The sequence below is a fragment of the Octopus bimaculoides genome, chromosome 14 (assembly GCF_046866305.1).
Source record: "Octopus bimaculoides isolate indiv1 chromosome 14, ASM4686630v1, whole genome shotgun sequence".
Taxonomy (NCBI): domain Eukaryota; kingdom Metazoa; phylum Mollusca; class Cephalopoda; order Octopoda; family Octopodidae; genus Octopus; species Octopus bimaculoides.
The window spans coordinates 37,664,627-37,690,203 of NC_142941.1; the positions used below are offsets into that span (position 1 = coordinate 37,664,627).

At 32.8% G+C, this 25,577-nt stretch overlaps 1 protein-coding gene and 1 long non-coding RNA gene across 15 annotated transcripts in view; one reads left to right on the top strand and one right to left on the bottom strand.

Annotated features, from left to right (window-relative positions):
- LOC149132688 (uncharacterized) overlaps nucleotides 1–25,577 on the top strand; it is a 962,641-nt gene that overhangs the window by 698,682 nt on the left and 238,382 nt on the right. The gene's annotated exons all lie outside the window — the stretch shown is intronic.
- LOC106874475 (protocadherin-17) overlaps nucleotides 1,504–25,577 on the bottom strand; it is a 145,406-nt gene continuing 121,332 nt past the window's right edge. For 2 of the 6 annotated variants that reach the window (XR_016244369.1, XR_016244368.1), the window contains 3 exons: nucleotides 21,110–21,218; nucleotides 7,991–8,138; nucleotides 1,504–2,742 (listed from right to left, as the gene is read on the bottom strand). Coding sequence is in view for 1 of the 6 variants with exons in the window: in XM_052973070.2 (XP_052829030.1) it covers nucleotides 2,462–2,742; nucleotides 7,991–8,138 (429 nt within the window). In the remaining 5 variants the exon portion in view is untranslated. Of the gene's footprint in view, nucleotides 2,743–7,990; nucleotides 8,146–21,109; nucleotides 21,219–25,577 lie in introns of all 6 variants that reach the window. The other 4 variants (XR_016244370.1, XM_052973070.2, XR_008265532.2 and 1 more) reach the window with 3 other exon arrangements.

Genomic DNA, 25,577 nt, shown 5'->3' on the forward strand with positions numbered 1-25,577 from the left:
GTGAGTGTGTGCATCTGCAGTTTGGCATAAAAAAGGAACAAATGATATGAACTACACTATTAGACTATTTTTCCATAAATTGTCGGAGGTAAATAATCTATTCTGACATATGGGAGGAAACAGATTTTCATAAAAGCTGTTTTCAATATTTATATGTTAACAAAGGTTGCAGGAATCAGGTGCAATGACAATGAATAAATAAAATGGCTTTCGACTATAAATTGACAGATCACTATATAATTGTTTATAAACAAATAGAAAAAAAAAATAATATGGTTATTGCAATGTACTTAGTGTTAGTACGATTAAAGTTGGTGCCAAATTTATTTTCAGAGTCAATAGCTTTAAATCAATATATATATATTGAGTAACAAAACCAATATGTGTATTGCACAAGTAAAATCTAACATGATTTAATGTCATGCAGTCTATAGTATCTTCAGTGTCTTAACCTGTTCATTGTACTAAGTATTAAATTGATCAGAAATCTTTCATTAAAAAAAAAACTGTTTGAAAAACACTTACTGAATTTATTCATGCATAAGTCATACCATTTAATCCTTGGTTTTAACTGAGAAAACTATGGTGAGGTCTACATATAGTGCAATGCTAAAACTATGAGAGGAAAAAAAAATTTGTATGAAGATTTAACACTAAACTATGAGTACAAATCATACATGAGTAAGTATGGGAGGTCCTTATAAAATCCCTAGATGTCAGACTAAATTGAAAAGCTGATGAAATTTAAAGAGGCTGAAGGCCTAATGAACCAGGTACTAGCACTTCAAACATTTAAAATAAATTTAACTTAGGAAAAACTTAGAGAACTGATGAATGTAAAAGATATGTCTAGTATGCAATGCTGAAGAAATAATATCATAATAATGATGATGGTGGTGATTGTTGTTGTTTGTTGTTGTTTTTTTATTTGCCATTGCTGCATCTCATATTACTTTTCATAAAATTTAAGAAAAATAAAATCCCTTTTCCTTTTTTTTTTGAAACTCAATAATTTCTATTAAAAAATTGCTGGAAAGATAAGCTGTAATAATTTGCTTTGAATGTTATTGAAATTCTTTACCTCCTTAAATAATTTTTATTTCACTAAATAGGCATCGAATATATTTTCAATAAATATTTTGAAGGGATATTGTTTACTACATAAATACATAAAATTATTCTTTGTTTTATTTTTGATTGATTGTGTTCTTTTTACAGGCCAATGATATTAACCTCTTTTATATTTCACATTTATGTATCTTTGAAGCAGTTTTAATGTATTTTATCGAAAATATAATTAAGTTAAATTACATGAAGTATTAATTACGACAGCTATCATATTCATTGTATTTAAAATTAGATTCATACATTTAAAAAAATTAATTTGAAGTAATTTTAATGCTTTATTTGATATATTAATATCCATATAATTAAATTAAAAGTCTAAACATATACCCAAGAAAATCAAATGACAACACAAGAGCAAAACATGATAGGCAGACATTGTATCAGAAACATTCAAATTTATTTTTAATATTTTTACAAGAAAAATACTTACCATTTAACATTTATCAGTGGTATGAAATTGTAGTGTCTGATTGGGAATTCTGACCTGAAAATTTTAAATGTTTCAAGATCTTTTATGACTGACTTGAATATTTTCATGCTATGAAGCCTCTCATATAATGACAGCTATCTGATATAACATAATCATTATTGTAGATGCTCTTTTCTACCAGTCAAAAATTTCTTGTAAAAGTCAGTTGTTGCTTTCTGGACAAGGTTTATTAATTTGGCCACATTGTTTTGTCTTATCTCTAAGAAAGTAAATATTCTTAAATTGATACTAAATAACATAAAAGAATATATTATAAAGAAAGAGGAGTAAAATATATGTGAAATTAAGTTTCAGCTTAAATATTTGTACTTGATAAGTGGGTGGTGTTAAAACTCAAACTAAAAATTTCTTAATTCTAAGTCAAGCTTCCCATCTCAGATTATGCAGATGATGAAATGTCAATTAAACAAATATATGTATGTGTGTATATATATATAAAACAATTGCCAAAACTTTGCCTTAAAGAAATATATACACTGAAATAGACACATCAACATTTGATGTCATGATACATACTCACACACACACAATTAGACTTGTATGCATACAAATATACACACTTGAGCTTACACTCATGCACAGGCACAAATTCACACACACATGCATGCATATATGCACAAACATGGAATAGCATATCATTGTCATGAGCCATTGCCAAATAATTAGTCTAAAATTATCACAAATTACAGGAAACTTAAAATATTTCATTAGTCTGTATATTACTTAGTTTGATTTGGTTTTCTTCATATATCATCATTATATGAAGAAAAACTAATTATATATATACATTTTTTTTTCATGTAAATAATATTGGTCTCATATACAACTAACTATGCTCAATTTTTATGAGCAAATTGTCTTTGGTATTGCTGGAAGTGGCTTAGCATAAGATGTAAAACTGTTTCTAGTTGGAAGATTCCAAGACTGTGGTGTTATGTTAGGATTAGTACTATTGACTCTAAAAGACTTCAGATCAATAACATCGTTACTGGTGGTGTTCTGACCAGGACTGTGTTGGTAAGAACATTTAGTTGTACTGTTAGTAAACATTGGTTTATTAAGTGTCTTCTGTGAAGATTTATCATCCATGATCTTGGGCTGGTCTGGGTTGCAAGATTTAAGAGCTGAGAAGTAAAAGAAAAATGAAAAAAAAACACAATCTCAAAAGAACCTCTTTTTTTTTTACTGTCTTTCAATACAATTTCTTTCTCAAGGTAGCAATGCTGTATTTACTGACTATTTTAAAGTATAGATCAAAGCTTAATGTCAGATTTGGAAATAAATGTATCCTTTTGTACCATACAAGTTATGTTGCTGTTGACTTACAGTTCTCAAAATTTGTGAAGATACAGCTGTCTGATTAAGAAGCTCACTTTCCTACCCTCTGGGTTTAGGTTCAGTCTCACTACAGGGCACCTTGGTCAAGTGTGTTCTACTGCAGACCTTGACTGACCAATGTTTTATGAGTGAATTTGGAGGACTGAAGCAGTGCCAAAGCCTGCCAAAGTCTGTTGTGTGTGTGTGTGTGTGTGTGTGTGTATTTGTGTGTGTGTGTGTGTGTATTTGTGTGTGTGTGTGTGTGTGTGTGTGTGTTTGTGTGTGTGTGTATGTGAGCATTGTCCACCATCACCACCACCCCTTGACAAACTGGAGTTGGCTTGTTTAACTCCTCGTAACTTAGTGATTTAACAAAAGAGACTGGCAGAATAACTACCTGGCCTTAAAAAATAGGTTCATGGGTTGAATTGTTTTTACTAAAACTCTCTAAGGTAATGCCCCAGCATGACTGCATTCCAATGACTGAAGCAAGTAAAAGATAAATGATAAAAGATTGGTATAATGAACAAACATAAGTGTACAAAATATTTTAAATATAGTTTAGTTGTCATCATGAAGACACATGATCTAATGGTTAGAATGTTAGACTCATGATCATTGGGTTGTGGGTTCAATTGTTGGACTAGGCAGCATGTTTTCCTTGAGCAAACACTGAACTGAAAATGATACCAGTTGCACCTGAGAGTTAACCTGGTAGTATCCCATTCACAGGTGAATAGTCTTTAGCTCTTAACCTTAGAAATCCTAATAAATTCCAGCCTCATGAGCTAGTAGGCTTCAAGTAGCCTTTTTAGACTCAAATGTCTTAGATTATAGAGAGAAATATTTAACTTTGCTTTTCTCTTCACTCTTTTACTTGTTTCAGTCATTTGACTGTGGCCATGCTGGAGCACCGCCTTTAGTCAAGCAAATTAACCCCATCTTATCGGTCTCTTTTGCCAAACCACTAAGTTACGGGGATATAAACACATCAGCATCGGTTGTCAAGCGATGTTGGGGGAACAAACACAGACACACAAACATATACACACACATGCATATATATATATACATATATACGACAGGCTTCTTTCAGTTTCCGTCTACCAAATCCACTCACAAGGCTTTGGTTGGCCTGAGGCTATAGTAGAAGACACTTGCCCAAGGTGCCACGCAGTGGGAATGAACCCGGAACCATGTGGTTGGTAAGCAAGCTACTTACCACACAGTCACTCCTGCGCCTTTTCACTGTTAAGTTCTGTTAAAATTTATGTGAAGTTATATTTAAATTTGCAAATTCTGAAATAAATATCTTAGTTAAGGATAGATTTTCATTGATTATAGTATTTCAACCCTTATAAAAAACACATATATATCATAATGGAATAAAGTTACCAAAATACAAATGTAAGATACATTTAAGCATCCAAAACTTGCTTGTAAGATAAGGAAGATACAACATGTAGATGTACAAATTGAAATTGAACACATTAAAAAAATAATCAAGTCAGGTGCTAGTTGATTGCTCAACAAGCACTTATTTGATTGATATCAAAAGGATGAAAGGCAAAGTCAACGTCAGTGGAATTTAAACTGAAATATAGTGTGAAAAGAAATACTGCTAAGCATTTTGTCTGGTAGAGCAACGATTCCTCCACAGCACCACCACCTTATTAATAATAATAATAATAATGATAATGATAATAATAATGATAATAGTAATAATAATGATAATAATAATAATAATGATAATAATAATAATAATGATGATAATAATAATAATAATAATGATGATGATGGTAATAATGATGATGATGATGATGATGATGATGGTAATAATGATGATGATGATGATGATGATGATGATGGTAATAATGATGATGATGATGATGATGATGATGGTAATAATAATGATGATAATGATGGTAATAATAATAATAATAATAATAATAATAATAATAATAATAAGGATAATAATAAATGCCCTGATGCAGTACCAGACAGTGTCTCTCATCCCTTCTGATTTTAAATGATTGGAAGTCTTTTTGTGTACATTGTTTTGTCTTTGTATAAAGGATGGACTACAGCAAATATTCTACTCAATACTACAGATTTGCTTGTTAGTTGTTTGACCATAACCAGTTGAGCATATGCCTTAGTGGCTGATGCTATGTGCATCTCTGACCACGAGCAGAAGTAGTGGGGGAGCATCATAGCCATGTGTTGAGAGGAATTCTTTTGGGTTTGGATAATTCATCTCTGGAAACATGGGTGTTTTGTTCATCATCCTTAAACAACCCTTATTCAGGAACCTTTTGAGCAGGATGGGCTACCCAACCTGAAGAAAATTCCAGCAGGGCCCTACCTGCAAGGTCATGTGCTGTTTATCTTGTTATAAGATCACTATGTTGCGCACATATGGTTGTGATGCATGTGCCTAGTGTACCCATAAAAGACTGGTAGTCATGATGGGTATACTGGGCTTCGTATATTTTATCCCAGTGTCACTTTGATGGCATGCACTGCTCTCTCACTCAATAATAGTGATAATAATAATAATAGTTTCAAATTTTGGCACAGGGGCAGTAGTTTTTGAGGTGGGGTGGGGGTGTTTGTTGATTACATTGACCCAAGAACTCAGCTGGTATTCATTTCATCAATCCTGAAATAATGAAAGGCAAAGTTAACCTTGGCAGAATTTAAACCCAGAATACAGAGCCAGAAGAAATGCTGCTAAGCATTTTGTCTTGCATGGTAACAATTCTGTTACCTCACCACTTTAATAATAATAATGATAATAATAATAATAATAATAATGGTTTCAATTTTTGGCACAAAATTTTTAGTGGGGGGAATAAGTTGAAAATATAGCAACCCTAGGGCTCAACTGGTATTTTATCAACCCCGAAAGGATGAAAGGCAAAATTGACCTTAGTGGAGTTGGAAGTCAGAACATAAAAATGGGTGAAATGCTGCTAAACGTTTTGCCTGGATGATGATGATTTCTTTTAGATAATAGTAATTATGAATGTGGATTCAGATGTTTGGCCAACTGAATACTTGCTCACCAAATTAGCATGTAAGTGATTGAGCATTCCAGTAAATATGTGTGTTATCGATGTAATCCTCAAGGAGAATCAGCATGACAAAGTGTGTGAGACAAGGTTGTATCTGTCTTTGAATTATGGGTACAATCCATCAAATGGGCTTCTGTATAGTTTCCATCTACTCTATTTTACTGAAAAGGCTTCAGTTGACAAGAGGTAGTGGTAACATTCATTTGCCACATACTGTAATTGATCCTGAGATCTCATGGTTGTATTCAGAATGTGACAGTAAATGGACTAACTATAAATGGACATTAAATGAACTAACTATATAATGCTAAATAATTCTTAGTCACCTTCAAAAAGAAGTAATGCATATAAATTATGATCGATAAATAAACGCTATTAATATAAAAAAGAATTATATAAACCTGACATTTTGTGAATGAATTTCCTAGTTAGATTTTACAAATAATAGTAGAAATTTGATTTGTAGTCTTCTCAGAAAATATGCTAGATTTGGTGTGAGTATTTCACCTTTGGGGTTTCTTCATTTTATATTCTGGTTTCAAGATAAAACCTGTGTTTGTTCTGTTACCTCTATGCATTTTAAATGTTTTCTGAAGTTCTAGCATAGTTGCAAATTTTTCTATTCACTGAATCAGCTTTAGTACTATGCCGGTAAGCTATGCTTTCAGCTACAAACATTAAAAAAATAATTTATGTAATTAAAAGCAAACACCCCTTTAATTTCTTTTTTCATTACATATGTTGGTCTTAAAGCAAGTGTTTTATTTCCTCTAATAATGATAATCATCTAAGTAATTCTAAATATGGTAAAATCGAATTGCTGTGAAGTTCAACATATTTAGAAATTAACAAGTCCTCTTGGGTTTCATAGATCATTAAAGTAATTTCATTGTGTATATTTCTTTGCCAGATCCTTTTAGTCTTACAGAGATTAATTTAATTTTGCTTTTAATTAAACTCATTTCTCCAATCACACAATAAATCATCTTTCTTTTATTTACTAAAGTTATTTTAGTCCAAGCGAGAAGGTAAAGGAAGCAGTAACATCTTGCTCAATTATTAGTTTTTGGACTAAAAGTTATTCTCCAGTAAATATATCTTACACCAATTGCACTGATTTCACAATTGTATGAAGGTAGAGGAGATTTATAGACACATTACTCCCATTTATTGTTGCTTAATGTAGGGTAGGTTTTACTGCCCTCTTCTCTCATGCTGCACGCCAGGCCATACTGGAGACTCTGTTTTGGAAACTTAAGCACCTATTAGGGAATGAAGACCACACAACTACATTGATAGCTAAATGAAAATAGAGATTACTGGCATAATAAGGTGAAACCAGGGATGAATTAGCAGTATTATAGGCTCCCAGGTATAGCAATGCTCAAGGACCCCTATATGCACCACCACAGTATACATACACTAACATTAGGTCACTTGATCTGTGAGACCTATAGACAACAGTCCAGTGTGCCCATACATCAACCTTTTAACATTTAAACTGACCACTTCGAATATTCTGCCTATTTAATGTTCATACTTGCCAGATACAACCTCTCACACTTACCCTACAATGTCATTCTAAAAATAAACAATCATCTCAACGAAATCTTGAAGCCATGAGATAATGTTCAATTAATTCAAAATAATGTGAATAAATAAATATTACATTTGACAATAATCTAAATGGTAAAGGATTAAGATAGAAGCGGGTGAAATACATTTTGGTTGTGGCTCCTTAAAGAAGATGAGGTCATTATGATAAACAAAAGTGCTATAATACTGGTTAAGTGCTAACCTTAATTGTTTTTCAGAAGTTAATTCTGAGGAGAACAGCAGTCTATTCTAATAGAGTTTTACCTCTCATCTATTTAGCACTTGTGAAACAAGATAAAAGCACATCCTCCAAACCCCAGATTTCAGAAAAGTTAGCTCAAATTTACATCAGCAATTAATAAAAATGACACGTTGTCCATACCTGCTAAAGTTTCATAATGTACTGTATTTTCTTCATTCCAGCCAGTCCCATTTTCAGCATTTGAGAGTGTTGGTATTTCATTAAAGTGGTCATGAACCATCAACATATGTTCTTCTTCTTTATTCACACCAGATGTCACTGTTGCTTCCTAAAGACTCATGGTCATACAAAGTAAAAATTAGACAAGAATTAACTAATATGATATAGTAATTAGTAAAGTTATGAAGCAATATATCAAGGAAAATAAGCTTGTTTATATTTTAATATCATCATTTTGTTTTTTAATTATAAAATATTAAGATTTATTCTGGAAAAAAAAATGTAAAATAAAGTATTTTGTAATTACATGAATATTTTCATAAAATAAAGTTTCTGTTTAAGTTTTCTTCACAGAATTTTTCAAACCACATAGTCTGATCATTCCAGTTACTACAACATGCATGTCATTAATTTTGAAAGAGTACATTTATGATGATGTATGACGTATAAAATATACAGAACATTAGTGGCAGTGGGAGTAGGTAGTAAATATGCAAATAAACAAGTAAATAAATATATCAATGCAATTAAATAACTTGAAAATTAACTTTTGTAAACAACTAATTAGAACTTATCATCCTTCTCATGTACACATGGCTGTGCCATGCTGTTTTCAAGACTTGTATGTGTGTCTGTTTACCATTCCTTTTATCCTCTTTCTAAAAACTCATCTTTATTAATGTTCTGCCTTATGGGACCAGCTTTGTGCATCTGATTTCTCTATTGTGTTGTTTAGTTCTGTGAAGCATTTTCCTTTTACTTATTACTCTTCTGTCTATCTCTTCCTCTTGCTCTTGTTCTTTCTCACTTATCACATGCACACGCACAACACACACACAACACACACACACACATGCACATACACATGCTTGCTCACACGTATATGCAAATAAATTCATGTAAGATTTTCTTGCACATTTCAAGGTATTCCCCAAGGTCCTTCTTTAAACATGAGTATTTTAGTTACAGCCATCATCAGAATGTCTTCTCACAGGGCATACATAATCCTATTTTTCTGTCAAACAACAATTATTGTAATTATTTTATTGTTTATACATTTTTAGTTTACTTCCATTTTTTTTTTTTATAAATTTTATTTTGTTATATATCTTTAGATCTATCTACATTTCAAAGTGTTCTAGCTAACCTTGGTCTAGTGTTTACTCAACTAGCCCCTTGTTAAATGAAGAAGATAGATGTTCAATTCTGTTCTGTTCAGCTATTCTATATGCATAATATTCTTGTACTACGATCATGTACAAAAAAAAAAAAAAATGAAAAATAAAAATAAATAGAAGTATTGCCATTAAATTTCATGTAGTAAATTACATTCTTGAACACATGATTGAAGAATTGTTTGCTATTTGTATTCCTGTATATCTTTCATAGACTAACACACAAACTGCAGAACAGCTGAACATTTGGTTTCTATAAAAACAGAGAATTGGAGTGGGCTTTCATGGAAATTATTTTTTAAATTAAAAAACAAAAAGTGAAATAAAATACATAAACTACTAAATATCATTATTCTATGTAACCACAGATATCTTAGCATGAATGACGAGGAAGTATATGATGTATACTCTTATTTCTTTCTAGAGAATACATGCAGAGAGAGAATAAAAGAAAGATTAAACAAAATATCTTTGGAGATTTCTGGAAGTCAATATATTACTAACTTGAAAATTAAAAAAAAAAACTATTAATGTTTGAAAGAAAAGCAGAGATGACTCTTCTGGTTTACTGTAACTATATAACTATCACATTGATACTTAAGACTGAAATGCACGTTGTAAAAGATATGTTAGATTTATGTTCACTACTCAGCAAAATTTCTTGAAATATTTTATTGTTTGTGCTTTATTCAATATTTTTTTTTTTAGTCCAGTGACAATGGTATGTCTTAAAATTCTAAAGGAAGCAATCAAAAGACTATAAGGAGCTGTAAAGTCTGCAAGAAATAACAATCAAATCACTCCCAGATTACTCCCACCATAATCAGGATTGATGCATTGGATAATGTCATCTTAAATATACTGAAAGTATGACCAGATGGTCATAACTGGAACATTGATTATATGTCACCTTGATCAGAATAGACCTAGTAAATTGATTACAAGGATCTGGCATTGTTATATATGGTCGTTGAGTTTGCTTTGTTATCATCTAGTCTCAATTTTTATTTCACTGAGACATAGAAGACACCTTAGGCAAGTGTCTTTTATGTAGCCTTGGGCTGATTGATGTCTTGTGAGTGGAACTGATAGACTGTAAATATAAGCATGTCAAATTTATGTACATGTGCATATGTCTGTTTGTATGTATGGATCTGTGTACGTTTTTGTGCATATGTATGTGTATGTGTGAGTATGTATGTATGTATGTATGATGTATGTGTGCATGTTTTTCTCTGGGATTCTTAACAGAGGGCAAGCTTGTAACTAACAAAGTAACAAGACTTTTTGAGTTAAGAGATCCCCTGGTGTTTGGAAATAGGTGGTTGAGTTGGTATGTTGATTGAATTGTCAATGCAACCAAGTGTGTGCTTTTATTAATATAAAGAATCTCAGAGGGAGAAACTTTGGAATGTCACACAAATTTTTACTGTGCCACTAATAAATTGCATTTGAAGAATGAGTATCAGTTTCTTTTGCTCTTTCTTCAAAAAAAGCCTAGTATTCCTAGGTTTTTGTGGAAATCTGTAGATATATACCCCAATGCGCCTATGATGATTGATACAAAAGAAAATTTATGGTCAGGGTACAAGAGCTGTGAGTTCAACATTAGCTGACTATAAATGTTCTCTTTTTCTCCCCTGGATTTTGATGATACATTTATATTCCCTGGGCAGCTGACCCCTACAACAGTGCATCATTTTTGTTCCCTATCCCAAAGAACAGTTTCAGGTGTGCAGTGTTTACATCAGATTGCTTTTTTTTATTGGAGTATTCTATCAGTATTCCTTCTTTTTAAAGGTATAACTACATTCTGATTCTGACATGCCTTTAATGTGGCCGTCAATGCAATCCTTCCTACAGATAGCATTGTAAATAGTTTTTACAACTATGTCATGTCTCAAGTGTAGGTTGTATATTTAGAGCAGCTGCTGATGATGTGGGTAATATCCTCCACACTGGTATAGTATAGCAGACACTTTGTATCACAATGTTAAGATTTGGTAGTATCTTTGTTACTCTTGTTTATTAGGTATTTAGTAGCTATCCCCTGTTCCTGGATAGCAAAGGCATATCCTTCAAGGTAGGATATAATGTATCTATTGCAAGTTGAGGAGAGGCTACTCTTCCTGTCAATGATGTTATCCTCTAGCTCACTGGATATGTTCCAATACATTACTTTTAGCTGGTATGATGCATGTGTCTCCTCTATGCCTCTGTTTAGGTAGGCTAGTCCAGCCTCCCTTACTCTGAAGATGTTCTTCCTTTCACTTTTGAGCATGAATATAATGTACTCATTTCTTTTTTTACTGTTCAGCAGATGTTGTCTGTGTGATACAATGTGACATTCAAACTTTATTTGTATATATATATATATATATATATATATATATATATGTATATATGCATGCATATATGCATATGTATATATGCATACATGTATGTTTGCATGTACATATGTATTATTGTGTGTAAATATATGTATGTGTGTGTGTGTGTTAAAGTGTGTTTGCTGCATGTATGTGTGCATATTAGTTTAGATTCCATCTCCTTGCATGAAAAATGTTAAGCAAAAAGAGAAAAAAAAACAGAAATGAAAATGATGATTTGTTGACATTCCTTGTTAAGAAACCATTCCATAGCTGTGACCTTTTGAAGACATGTAGAATCAGAAAAAATCCATTACTTGAAAAAGAGATAAGAGTAAGCATTGTGAAGAGCATCCAACTGTAAAACAATGCCTCAATACATATTCATCTAACCCATGCTAGCATGGAAGATAGGCATAAAATAAATTCTTTTATTCTTTTACTTGCTGCAGTCAGATGACTGCAGCCGTGCTGGAGCACCGCCTTTAGTCGAGCAAATTGGCCCCAGGACTTATTCTTTGTAAGCCTAGTACTTATTCTATTGGTCTCTTTTGCTGAGCCACCAAGTAACAGGATGCAGATACACCAGCAGTGGTTGTCAAGCGATGGTGGGGGTAACAAACATATAAACACACATACACACATATATATATGTATATACGACAGGCTTCTTTCAGTTTCTGTCTACCAAATCTACTCACAAGGCTTTGGTGGGCCTGAGACTATAGTAGAAGACGCTTGACCAAGGTGCCATGCAGTGGGACTGAACCTGGAACCATGTAGTTGGTAAGCAAGCTACTTACCATACAGCCATTCCTGTGCCTATGAAATTTATAAGCTGCTTAACACTGGTCAGTGAGCAAACGGTAGTTTTTATTGAAATACAAAGACATTTCAGAGAATTGATTGTATGATGTGCCTTAGAAATAATTTAGACATTATCAGAAGTTTTATTTACATCTTAATTCATATGTTAAATTTTCCAAAGTTTTAAGTCTTAATTCATGTTTGGTAATCCTTCTATGCCTCACATTCCTGTTATTTCATTCATCTTTATTCATACTTAATTTCATTTTATATCATAACTAATTACATGTTTTCAATGGGTTATTTACTTGTTCATAGTGTGTCTGAAAACCATGAGTGACCGACAAGAGAATGCTTGAAAATCAGCACAGAACAAAATCACAAAGGACTTCCTTCAGAAAGCACCAGTCTGTTTTAGTTTTGTCACCTGTGTTTACATGTTTTATAAACATATGTACAAAATATGCACATAGATATTTACAATATATATGGTTGTGTCCTTAAGAGGCTTACTTCCCAAGTCCCTGATTCTGCCTTCAGTCTCTCTATGCAGTACTAACCCTATTGTCCCAAGTCAAGAGTAGAAGAGGCTTGCCTTCTAAGTGAATGTGGTTGATGGAAACTGCACAAAGTCTGTTGCATGTGTTTGTGTGTGTGTGTGTGTGTGTGTGTGTGTGTGTGTAGATTATCTTATAAAATGTGTATGGAAAACTTGCCATGCATGCATGCATGCACACACGCACACACACACACACACACACACACATATAGATAGATAGATAGATCTATAGACATGTATTCCTGAGAGTGTTTATATTCTGAAGTTGCATGACATGTTGTGAGTGGCCAGCGTTGTTAAAAAATGCATTAATAATATGGATACATCAAACTTGTTTTAGCATGGAACAAAATGGATGTAAAAATGAATATATATGTGTTTACACACACACACACACACACACATATATATATATACATACACACATGCACATATATAGATATATTTTTATATAGATACACACACACATATATATATATACATGTATGCATGATATGTATTCAACAGATAATATTTTGTACATACATACATACATACATACATACATACACATACATACATGCATACATACATACACATACATACATACATACATACATACATACATATATATATATGTATATATTTATATAGTCTTCTATTCTGTTATTTGTTTCAGTCATTTGACTGCAGCCATGCTGGAGCATCGCCTTTAGTCAAGCAAATTGACTCCAGGACTTATTCTTTGTAAGCCTATTACTTATTCTATCAGTCTCTTATGCTGAACTGCCAAGTTGCATTGACGTAAACAAACCAACATTGGTTGTCAAACGATGATGGGTGAACAAACACAGACACACAAACATATACACATACACACATATATGTATACACACACACACACACACACACACACATGATGGGCTTCTTTCAGTTTCCGTCTGCCAAATCCACTCACAAGGCTCTGGTCAGCCCGAGGCTATAGCAGAAGACACTTGCTCAAGGTGCTGATATAATGCAATGTGATTGAATCTTGAAGCATATAGTTGGTGAGCAAACATTTTAACCAAACAGCCAAGCTTAAGCCATTTTTGTACTACTGTGTTTATGATTTATATCACCTTTCCATACATTGAGTAGATCTTTGATTCACTGGTGATACAAATATCCCCAATCTCTCTCACTATTTAACAAATTATTTTGAGAAATATATAAAAGTTAAATCTCTCTACCAGGAGAATGATATATAATAAAATACTTCTCAATGCAAACAGGACAGGATATATCTTATTTCAACCATTCTCCGAGACAAATTCTTTATTGCTTCATGTTGAAAATTTATGGAAGAAAGCTCCATATAATTATATTCAATATCTTAGAAATGGACCTGAACTGCAATACATATGTCTCTTATTTGTTATCAAATAGCATTGAAGTATAAAAGATTTTTTTTTCTGTCTCTTGAAACTCAAGCATTATGTGACACAGTATACTAGCCTCTGTAAATTATGCATTATCATTCACATATTTCACAATTCAACACATAGGATATATATTTAAATGTGTGTGTGTGTGTATAAGGAGAGAGATGCCTGTATATACGTACATATATATATAAACACACGCACACATGTGCACAAATATACACACACTCATACACATATTTATATACACATATACAGTGAGAGAGATAGGCATATATATATATATATGTATGTATACACACACACACATACACACACATATGTTGAGGTACATGGTTTAGTAGTTAGGGTGTTCTACTTGTAATCTTAAGATTGCAGATTAGATTCCTGGTCAGGCAATGTGTTGTGTTCTTGAACAAAACACTTCAATTCAATTTGCTCCAAACTACTCAGCCAGCAAAAATGAGTTATGCTGTTACAGACAGGCATATTATCAGAGGAAGAATATATGCACCATAGAATCCAGTGAATCAGCCTTATGAGCTTATTGCTTAGGCAGGACCTTTGAGATATATACAATTACAAATACATGTATCTTTATATCTAGTAGTCATGTGGTTAAGAAGTTTGCTTCTCGAACACATGACTTTGGTTCCTTGGCTGATTTCTACTGTAGTTCTGTACTGCCCAATGCCTTGTGAGAGATTTTGGTTGATGGAAAGTGAATAAAGTCAGTCATATTTTTGTATGTATATGCATGTGCATCTGTGTGTCTGTGTGAATATTTACAATCTGTGCTGAACCACAGCTACCAACACTGTTTACATCAAATAGGACAAGTGTTCCCTGTTGTAGCTAGATGGGGACATTTATTGACATTTCCTGTCAACAAATCCTTCTTTATCTCTGCACTTTCAAATTCCTTTAGAATGAAAAATCCTTTGCAAAAGCTGGTGAGTATTGGTAACAAAAAGGGTATACAGGTGTAAAAATCCTATCACAATCTATGCTGACGTGGAAAAATGGCCATTAAATGAAAGAATGAATAAATATGTGTGTGAATCTGTTTGTCTATGTGTGTTTGTGCATATGTGTATGTGTATATACACACACTCATATATATTTATAACAGACAGTTAAATATTAGGCCTCAAGAAATGCTTTGTTTCATTAACAGTCATATTTATGTATTTTCCTCTCTTATGTATGTATGTATGTATGTATGTATGTATGTATGTATGTATGTATACACACAAACACATATATATACATATACATGTATGTATATATATATATACATGTGTTTCAGTCATTTGACTGCAGCCATGCTGGAGCACTGCCTTTATAGTCGAGCAAATCAACCCCAGGACATATTCTTTGTAAGCCTAGTACTTAGTCTATCGGTCTCTTTTGCCAAACTGCTAAGTTATTGGGGCGCAAACACACTAGCATCAGTTGTCAAGCGATGCTGGGGAGACAAACAGACACACAAACATATACACACACATACATATACGATGGGCTTCTTCCAGTTTCAGTCTACCAAATTCACTCACAAGGCTCTGGTTGGCTCAAGGCTATAGTAGAAGACACTTGCCCAAGGTGTCATGCAGTGGGACTGTAAAAATCATTATCTTTCAACATATCAGTATTAATCTCTCCAGAAATTTTTCAATAGCTGGCCAATGTAATGCCTTATGGTATTTCCTCAGACTTATTCTTCTGGACTTAATCCCTTCACTTTATTTCATACCTGAAAATGAAAATATTAATGTGAACATTTTTGCCTATCTATAGCTCTCAGTTTATACGGCTCATCTTCTGGTGCAAGCTGTTGATTTTTATCACTGGCTAGCTATCATAGTTTGACAATTTCACTAAATCCATAACTATTTCTTTCTCTTTTTTTGGTGAGGTGGTGGTGGGATGGGGGCTAAGTGTTATAAGGTTGCTTACACAGTTTGCATGGTATATGAATGACTGAGGTTACAACATTCCTCTGAATGGGATGCTGGTTTGCCGCAGAGTTGAAGGCCAACATTTTTGAAGGGAGGGAGCCGTTCTATTACATTGATTTCCCAGTTCTTGACTGACACTTTATTTTATTGACCTCAAAAGGATGAAAGGCAAAGTTGAACTCAGCAAGTAGAGAGCCAGAAGAAATGCTGCTAAACATTTTGTCCAACATACTAACAATTCTTATTTCTTTATTGCTCACAAGGGGCTAAACATAGAGGGGACAAACAAGGACAGATAAAGGGTTTAAGTCGATTACATCGACCCCAGTGCGTAATTGGTACTTAATTTATCGACCCCGAAAGGATGAAAGGCACAGTCAACCTCGGTGGAATTTGAACTCAGAATGTAACGGTAGACAAAATAGCACTAAGCATTTTGCCCGGTGTGCTAATGATTCTGCCAGCTCGCCACCTTATACTAACACCAACATACTAACGATTCTGCCAGCTCACAGCCATTAACTATTTTTTGGATGAATCCACATGTCTTTTATATTCTTTTGTATGTTTCCTTGTGAAATCTTATATGATATTCCAGAGAATGTTTCCTTTTAAAAAATTATCTTTTAATAACTTCCCTTTTTGTCCTCTTCTAATCTTACTCACCTCCCAATATATATATATTCACAAATATTTTCTTATACAAACTGGATGATTCTATTGCTATTTGTAAATCCTATATCATTTAGAATTTATTTGCATTTCAGATTCAAATATTTTCCTTCATTCTAACTAATGAACATTTAATCTATTAAGATTTATTCACACTTTTGCAGAAGAGGAAATTATCTTGAAGTATTTTTTTTGTTTCTTGTTTTATTCTTGTTTGTCGAAGTTAAGGACATTCTACATGTACTTGGTCTCATCCAGATTGTTTTTAAATGAACATTTACATAGATTCATCATATATTCATGCATGCATGTATCTAGATACATCACACAAGAGTGATAGAAGATGCATTATAATGAAGTTAAAATAGGGTACAATTATTTTAGCAAGAAATTAAACTCTTTTAAATTCAAACTAAAAGTTCTATCTAATATTACATTCTTATTTAGTGAAATCAAGTGGAATTTTAATGTAAATTCTGGATAATTTACTTTATGGGATTTTAATGATTTTTTTTTTATGGATTTCATTTATTGACCCATGACAATGCTGGGCATAACCTTAAAGAATTTTAGTCAATTACAAGTATTTATTCTATTTCTTTCTACTTACCACACAGCCACTCTTACAGGCGTAGGAGTGGCTGTATGGTAAGTAGCTTGCTTACGAACCACATGGTTCCGGGTTCAGTCCCATTATGTGGCACCTTGGGCAAGTGTCTTTTACTATAGCCTCGGGCCGACCAAAGCCTTATGAGTGGATTTGGTAGACGGGAACTGAAAGAAGCCTGTCGTATATATATATATATGTATATATATATATATATGTGTGTGTGTGTATATGTTTGTGTGTCTGTGTTTGTCCCTCCAACATTGCTTGACAACAGATCCTGGTGTGTTTACATCCCCGTAACTTAGCGGTTCAGCAAAAAGAGACCGATAGAATAAGTACTAGGCTTACAAAGAATAAGTCCTGGGGGCGATTTGCTTGACTAAAGTTGGTGCTCCAGCATGGCCACAGTCAAATGACTGAAACAAGTAAAAAAAGGAGAATTATTGAATGACAAAGGTTTTTCCCTATTTTGAAGTATAAATAGACATAAATCAACATGTTAAGTTTACATCAGTACAAACCACGCACGAGTTTTTAAATATACATACATACATACATACATGTACATATAAATGTTTGTTTTTATGTCAAGTTATATATGAGAAAAATTACCAGGAAACTGAAAGATTATTCAATGTTTTCTAGTAGACTACATGTTTATTTATGTTTTACAAAGTTTGACTATGACTTGGAAATTTTGTCTTGTTCACTTTCATCAGACAATATACATACGTATGAGTGTGTGCATGTGAATGCGTGCAGATATATAAATATATATATAGAGAGAGACAAATTCAAGAGCAAAAATAACCAAAACAGGAAAAACAGCAAAGGGTAATCAGACAAACAAAGTGAATATATCAAATTGACGCTCAGTGAAAATTTTTGATGGAAACATTACACACGTGCACACATGCATGCATGTACAACTGACTAAGTCGCTTCTGCGCAACTTCACTCTAACAAATTTCACTCACATGTTATTGGAGTATTGGTCAACCAGAAGCTACATTAGAAGACATTTGCCCAAGATTCTGCACATTAAATTGAAGTCAGAATTATGTGGTTGTGAAGCAAGCTTCTTAATTATATACCTATGCTGAGAACTAAGTTTTCTTGATGTTTTGATTTGTAATTATCAAAGTAATCTGCAGTTTGATTTAAATACCATGCTCACCAAAAGAATATAATATTTATAAAATCTTACAATAATTGTTTTGTCGAAATTATAATAATTTATTGCTTGATTATTTGATGCGCTAATTATCAAAATTATTTAAAAAGATTCTATTTTAATGCATTTGCATACAATCATTATACATTTATTATTTAAAGTATTTCAACAGAGTGTATCAGAGTTAATTGTAATCCACATAATTATAGTCTTAGTTGCAACTGACTTTAATAACATAATAAACATGCAAAATGAAGAACTGTTGACCCATTGCTTGCTTATTTTGTATATAATTTTGAGAGATGTTCAAATAGTTGAATATTTAAATGCTGGAATTAGAATGATGCTGACATTTAGATATGAAATTTTGAACTCTTGGTTTCATAATTCCTGTCTTGTATGCTGCCACTTGCAATGTTCTTTACCTTATATAAAACAGCAATGAATAGGTAAAATAATGGATATGGGAGTGATCAATTTTGAGGATTACTGAACCAACTGAAAGCTGACATGTAGTTTGATATAAAAAGTGCAGCCATGGCTCCATGTGGTTTAGAAGCTTATTTCCCAACCATGTAGTCTTGGGTCCTGTCCCTGTGGCATACTTTGGGCAAGTGTCTTCTATTACAGCACCAAGCTGACCATGACCTTGTGAGTGGATTTGATAGATGGAAGCTGAAAGAAGCACATCATGTGTGTGTGTGTATATATATATTTATATATATATATATATATATATATATATATATATATATATATGTATGCATACACCCACACACACATACAAGCATGTCCCTCTATCAGTTGAGAGATCTTTGTGTTGCAGGTGTGCTGGTGTTGTGTCACATAAAAGCACCCATGGCAGTGCTATATGGAAAAGCACCTGTGCGGGTGCCACATAAAAAGCACCCAGTACTCTCTGCAAAGTGAATGGCTATAGGAAGGGCATCCAGCCACAGGAAACATGCCAGACCAGACAACTGGAGCCTGGGTAGCTCTCTGGCCATCTTCTGTCAAACCGTCCAACCCATGCCAGCATGGAAAATGGATGTTAAATGATGATGATGGTGATATGTATCTCTCTCTCTCTCTCTGCATATATATAAATATATATATATATATATATATATACACACACACACACATATATGTGTGTGTGTGTGTGTGTGTGTGGAGGTGCAATGGCCCAGTGGTTAGGGCAGCAGACTGGCGGTTGTAGGATTGTAATTTCGATTCCCAGACTGGTTGTTGTTAGTGTTTATTGAGCGAAAACACCTAAAGCACCACGAGGCTCCGGCAGGGAGGTGGGGTGGCAAACCCTGCTGTACTCTTACACCACAGCTTTCTCTCACTTTTCCTTCCTGTTTCTGTTGTACTTGTATTTCAAAAGGCCAGCCTTGTCTCACTCTGCGTCATGCTAAATTTCCCCAAGAACTACATTAAGGGTACACGTGTCTGTAAAGTACTCAACCACTGGCACATTAATTTCACGAGCAGGCTGATCCGTTGATCAGATCAACTGGAACCCACATTGTTGCAACCAACAGAGTGCCACAATATATATAAGGACCTTTCCTGGTTGAAATACTGCAGCTTAAAAGTGTTTAACAGCACATATATATTATGTACATGACACTGATTATAAATATATATATATGTGTGTGTGTATGTGTGTGTTTTCTTGTAACCTTATCTAGACATCATGTGGTGGCTGCAAATGAGCATCATCATCATTCAAGTAAAGTTGTTCATTTCCATTCTTCTGTGAAAAACATGTCTAACTATGGGGAAATATTATCTTGCTTGGAAACAGGCAAAGTTTGGCATCAGGAAGGGCATCCCAGTCATAGAAAATCTGCCTCAAAAGAATTCTGTCTCAAACATGTAAGCATAGAAAAACAGTTGTTAAGTGATTGTGATGTTGATGGTGATGACTTCAGTCACATGTGAATTATAATCATTATTGTCAATATCATCTCTACAACCATTATCATCAAAGCCATCATCATACCACAACAGTCACTTTTGACTGTTTGTTTCTCGTATTTTCCCATACAAACAAAATTAGTTGACCTATGATCTACTATTTCTCCCTTAAATCTTTAGAGAATGCTAATAATCTAATTCTTTCACCAGATCAATCAATTGCCTTTTGTAAAATTCCAACACAAGACTGAGTTACTTGGATACAGTAAAATACATTTTTCTTTTTTTGGATCTGGATGTGTTAGAAATTTCATTCTTCCTCCATAGGGAAAAGGCAAAACTCAATAGATAACTTCAATAAAATTAATAAAAAGAATATGTCATCTGTGATTCCATATTCTGATACAACATGACCTTCTTTTACTACCTTCAGACACTGCTTTATCAGATCATCTCCCGAACTCTGCTCTTGTTACTGCAACATTCACTATGATGTTGGCTCACCAGCCCTCACAGATTCCACCTTCCTGTGTGATCTGGAATATGAATATTTAATTTCACCTGAATATTTAACCTCTTTAAACACACATACAAATGCATACATACATACATATATATATATACATATATATATATATATATATATATATATATATATATATATATATATATATATATATATATATATATGATATGATATACCTATATATATATGCTTGTATAGATATATGTATATATATATATATATATATATATATATATATATAATATATACACACATATATATACATGTATACATAGACATAAATATATATATGTAAACATATGTATACATGTATATATGCATATATATGTATATATGCATATATATATATATATATATATATATATATATATATATATATATATATATATATGTATGTATGTATGTATGTATGTATGTGTATATATATATATATATTAAAGTACTTAGTGTTTTTCTTCATAAATATGTTTTAGGCTTTTGTTTACAAGCAAATTTAATGATTGTTAGATATTACTGATCATCTATGAACTTGTATATTGGCATTTAGGATAAAAGGTATGTGTGTGTGCACATATATATGTCTGTTATATATTTATGGATGTGTCTGTGCATGTACGTATGTATATGTATATGAATGCATGTGTGTGTGTGTGTATAAACAATGTATCAACCTGCTCAGGAAATTAACATGTAAGGGGTTAATCATCCATAGACATGCATACCCTAAACGTAGTTCTCAGGGAGATTCAGTTTGACACAGAATGTGACAAAGCTGGCTTTTTGAATTACAGTAGAACTCATTTTTGCCAACTGAGTGGGCTGGAGCAATGTGAAATAAAGTATCTTGCTCAAGGACACAATGTGCTGCCAGTTTTCAAATTCATGACCTTACAGCTGTGAGCAAATTGCCTTAATCATTAAGCCATGCATAGTCTTTCATTTACCATATATATATGGTAAAAGGCAGTGCTCCAGCATGGCCGCAGTCAAATGACTGAAACAAGTAAAAGAGTAAAGAGTATATATATATATATATATATACCACTAGTGATTATATCTTTAATAGTACTATCGCTCCCATATTTATTTCTATATGTATGTATACATATATTTACATACACACACGTATACTATTTAAATTTAGACATAGGTATGAGAAATGCTCAACTGGCCATGATGATTGGGGTTATATTAATTTTTTATATTGTAATTTTGGTAAAATTGTGTTATTGATTATAGGTTATTAATGAGCTAATTATTGGTTCACTATATTTATGGTTCCATACAAGTCACAGTCTCTGGTGCAGTTTGGTGGCTTGTATGTATGTATTATGCATGCATACATAGGTGTTTATATATACATATATATATATATATATATGTATATATATAAGTCAGTAAATGGTGGAGTTGTGTTAACTGCACGTGGAGAAATAATAGGAAAAAAAAAAATAATAATAATAATAATAGTAAGGCAGAATGCTAAACTGAAAGCATATTTTAATATAGATGTGCATAAGGAGCCCTTTGCATAGAAGAGTAGCAGTCTATAAAGAACAAATAAATCTTCCACAACAGTGGCCACATAGACTCTTGCGCCAAAAATAAAAACCCTAAATTTCTTATATTCCCTTTCTATCAATGTAAAGACAGACTCTCTATACAAGAAAGAATCAACAAGGAGAATCTTTTTGTAGAAAAATTCCAAATGCTTCTTAACATACAAACTCTTCGGTGACCATATTCCTTTCTCTCACCTACCCAATGAAATACATATAAATTTACTTCTTTTTTCTCTAAGAACAGACATAAACTTCCTGTTGACAAAGAGTCCAGAACTCCAATTAAAGAGTATAAAACCCACAGAATTGTCTTCCCTTACACACACTTCCTGTTTTGACACCACACTTCCTGTTTAACACATAAACTCTCAGCCTTTTTTAAACAACACGATTCTTAATTCCATGCATCCTAATCTATCTAACTATTATCTACAAGGATTACCATTGGACTTTAAAAACTCAAAGACAATATAATATATTGGTATATTTATTTTTTAATATTTTTGTGAAAAACATTATTTTCATTTCCTCTCTTCTTGAAAATTTGCCATGCAATAAAAGCCAGTTAGAAATCCTTTTTAATCCTCCTTATGCACATCTATATTAAAATATGCTTTCAGTTTAGCATTCTGCCTTATTATTATTATTTTTAAAATTTCTTATATATATATATATATATATATATATACAATAGACATCCATTCAGTGTCTGCTTATGATTTACCACAGTCATAATGCATTAATCAACCACAAGTTATGGTTGAAGACATTTGTCCAAGATGTAACACAATGGTGTGTAACCCTGAAACATGTGGTTCTGCAACAATTTTCTTAACCACATCCCTGTGCTCATACTTCATTTACACGGAATCTCTTTAACATATAAAGAAGAAAATGAGAAAACAAGAAATAAAATGCTAAATTTGTTAAGTTAATGGCAAAATTAGTGAAGTGTATGAAGTGAAAAAAATGTCTTTTAAACTCAGATATATGTTTCCCAACTGCAAATAATTGAAATTCATTAATTGAAATTCTGACAATAAATTGATTGTCTCATGCTGAACTTTACAACTGTTTTGCATATTTTATGGACCTGCTAATGAGTTCTGTTTTTAGGAGACTTATTGAATGTTTTTCTTCTTTCTTAGATAAAACTATTGTGGTCCAATATTCCTGTTGAAATATTTGCTAATGTAATTCAGTTTGCCAATATTTATAGTTACAAATAAGAACCTATACTTAAAATATAAAGACTGAAAATTCTGAAGTAAACAACCATCAGTGTTTTTTGGAAACTTCATATATAATGTATGCATCAGATAATTTCTACATAATTGCATCATTATTTTGCCCTTTTGTTCTCTGTATCTTGGAACTCTATTTCATCTTTTACTTGTTTTAGTCATTGGACTATGGTCATGCTGGGGCATTGCCTTGCATGGTTTAGTCAAACAAATTCATTCCATTATTTATTTTTTAAAGTGCTACTTGTTCTGTAGTCCTCTTTGGCCAAACCGCTAAATTTTGGGGACATAAATGAACCAACACTAGTTGTTAAACAGTAGTGGTGGTGGATGTAGTAGTGGGACAAAGAAAAAAGCACACACACATGCACATGCACAAACACACACATGTATATATGCATATATACAATGAACTTCCACACAGTTTCCGTCTTCTAGATTCACTCACAAGATATTGGTCAAGCTGGGGTTATAGTAGCAGATACTTGCTCTAGGTGCTATACAGAGGGACTGAACCTAATATCCTGTGGTTGCAAATAGAGCTTCTTAACCACATAGCCATGCCTACATAAAACCATTGCTTAGATCAATCTTTCAAAATTCTTCATGGTAAATGTGGTGACTTTATATAGCTGTATCTGGATTTTAAAACTTTCTTATGGATGTCATTGTAGAGACTTTGTTCCTTTTTTTTTTACTATTCAATAGCATAATACTTATTAGAAGGAAAGATAAATTAATGGTACTTTATTTTATGATAGCTTCTGCCTATCTAGACTCTGTCTCAAACTTAAACAGGCATGGTGAACAGCATGTATCATATCTTGAATAGCAGGAGAAGAATGTATTTCAGAACTGCTACTATTTAATTTTTTCATCCTATGTCTAAGGTATCTATTGGAAATGAGAGTTTGGCATAGTGACTACTGATGTAAGAAACTCAATTTCTATGTTAGTGTTGATGATATTTTACCAACTGCTATCACAATCTTTGAGACACTTCGAAGCCACTTATGAAGGGACACACTCTCTGAGCAGAAAGATATCATGAAAGATATTAACACCATTAGAAAGCTGATAAATCATTTGCCCCTGAAAAGAACCAACCGTAGTAATTATAACATTGCATGGGTTTCCACAAGGAACCCAAAGAGAGTTCTGTAAAGCACAAAGAACAAATTCTTCATCATCTGACAGAAGCCCATCATTTCTGTTCTTTTTAGAAATGAGAAATGTAAAAAGCTAGGGGTCATGGCATCTTCTGATGCTATAACTTGTACTTCTTCTGATACTATATCTTTGAAAGGACAAATTCTTCATCATCTGACAGAAGCCCATCATTTCTGTTCTTTTTAGAAATAAGAAATGTAAAAAGCTAGGGGTCATGGCATCTTCTGATGCTATAACTTGTACTTCTTCTGATACTATATCTTTGAATGGTATGGAAAAAAATTGATGACTACAACAGGCACCCAACTGATAACAGTTATAGACCAGATCAAATGGGGAAACTATAATTGAGTCCACAGCAGACATGCAAAAAATATTTTTAGTGGCAATAAA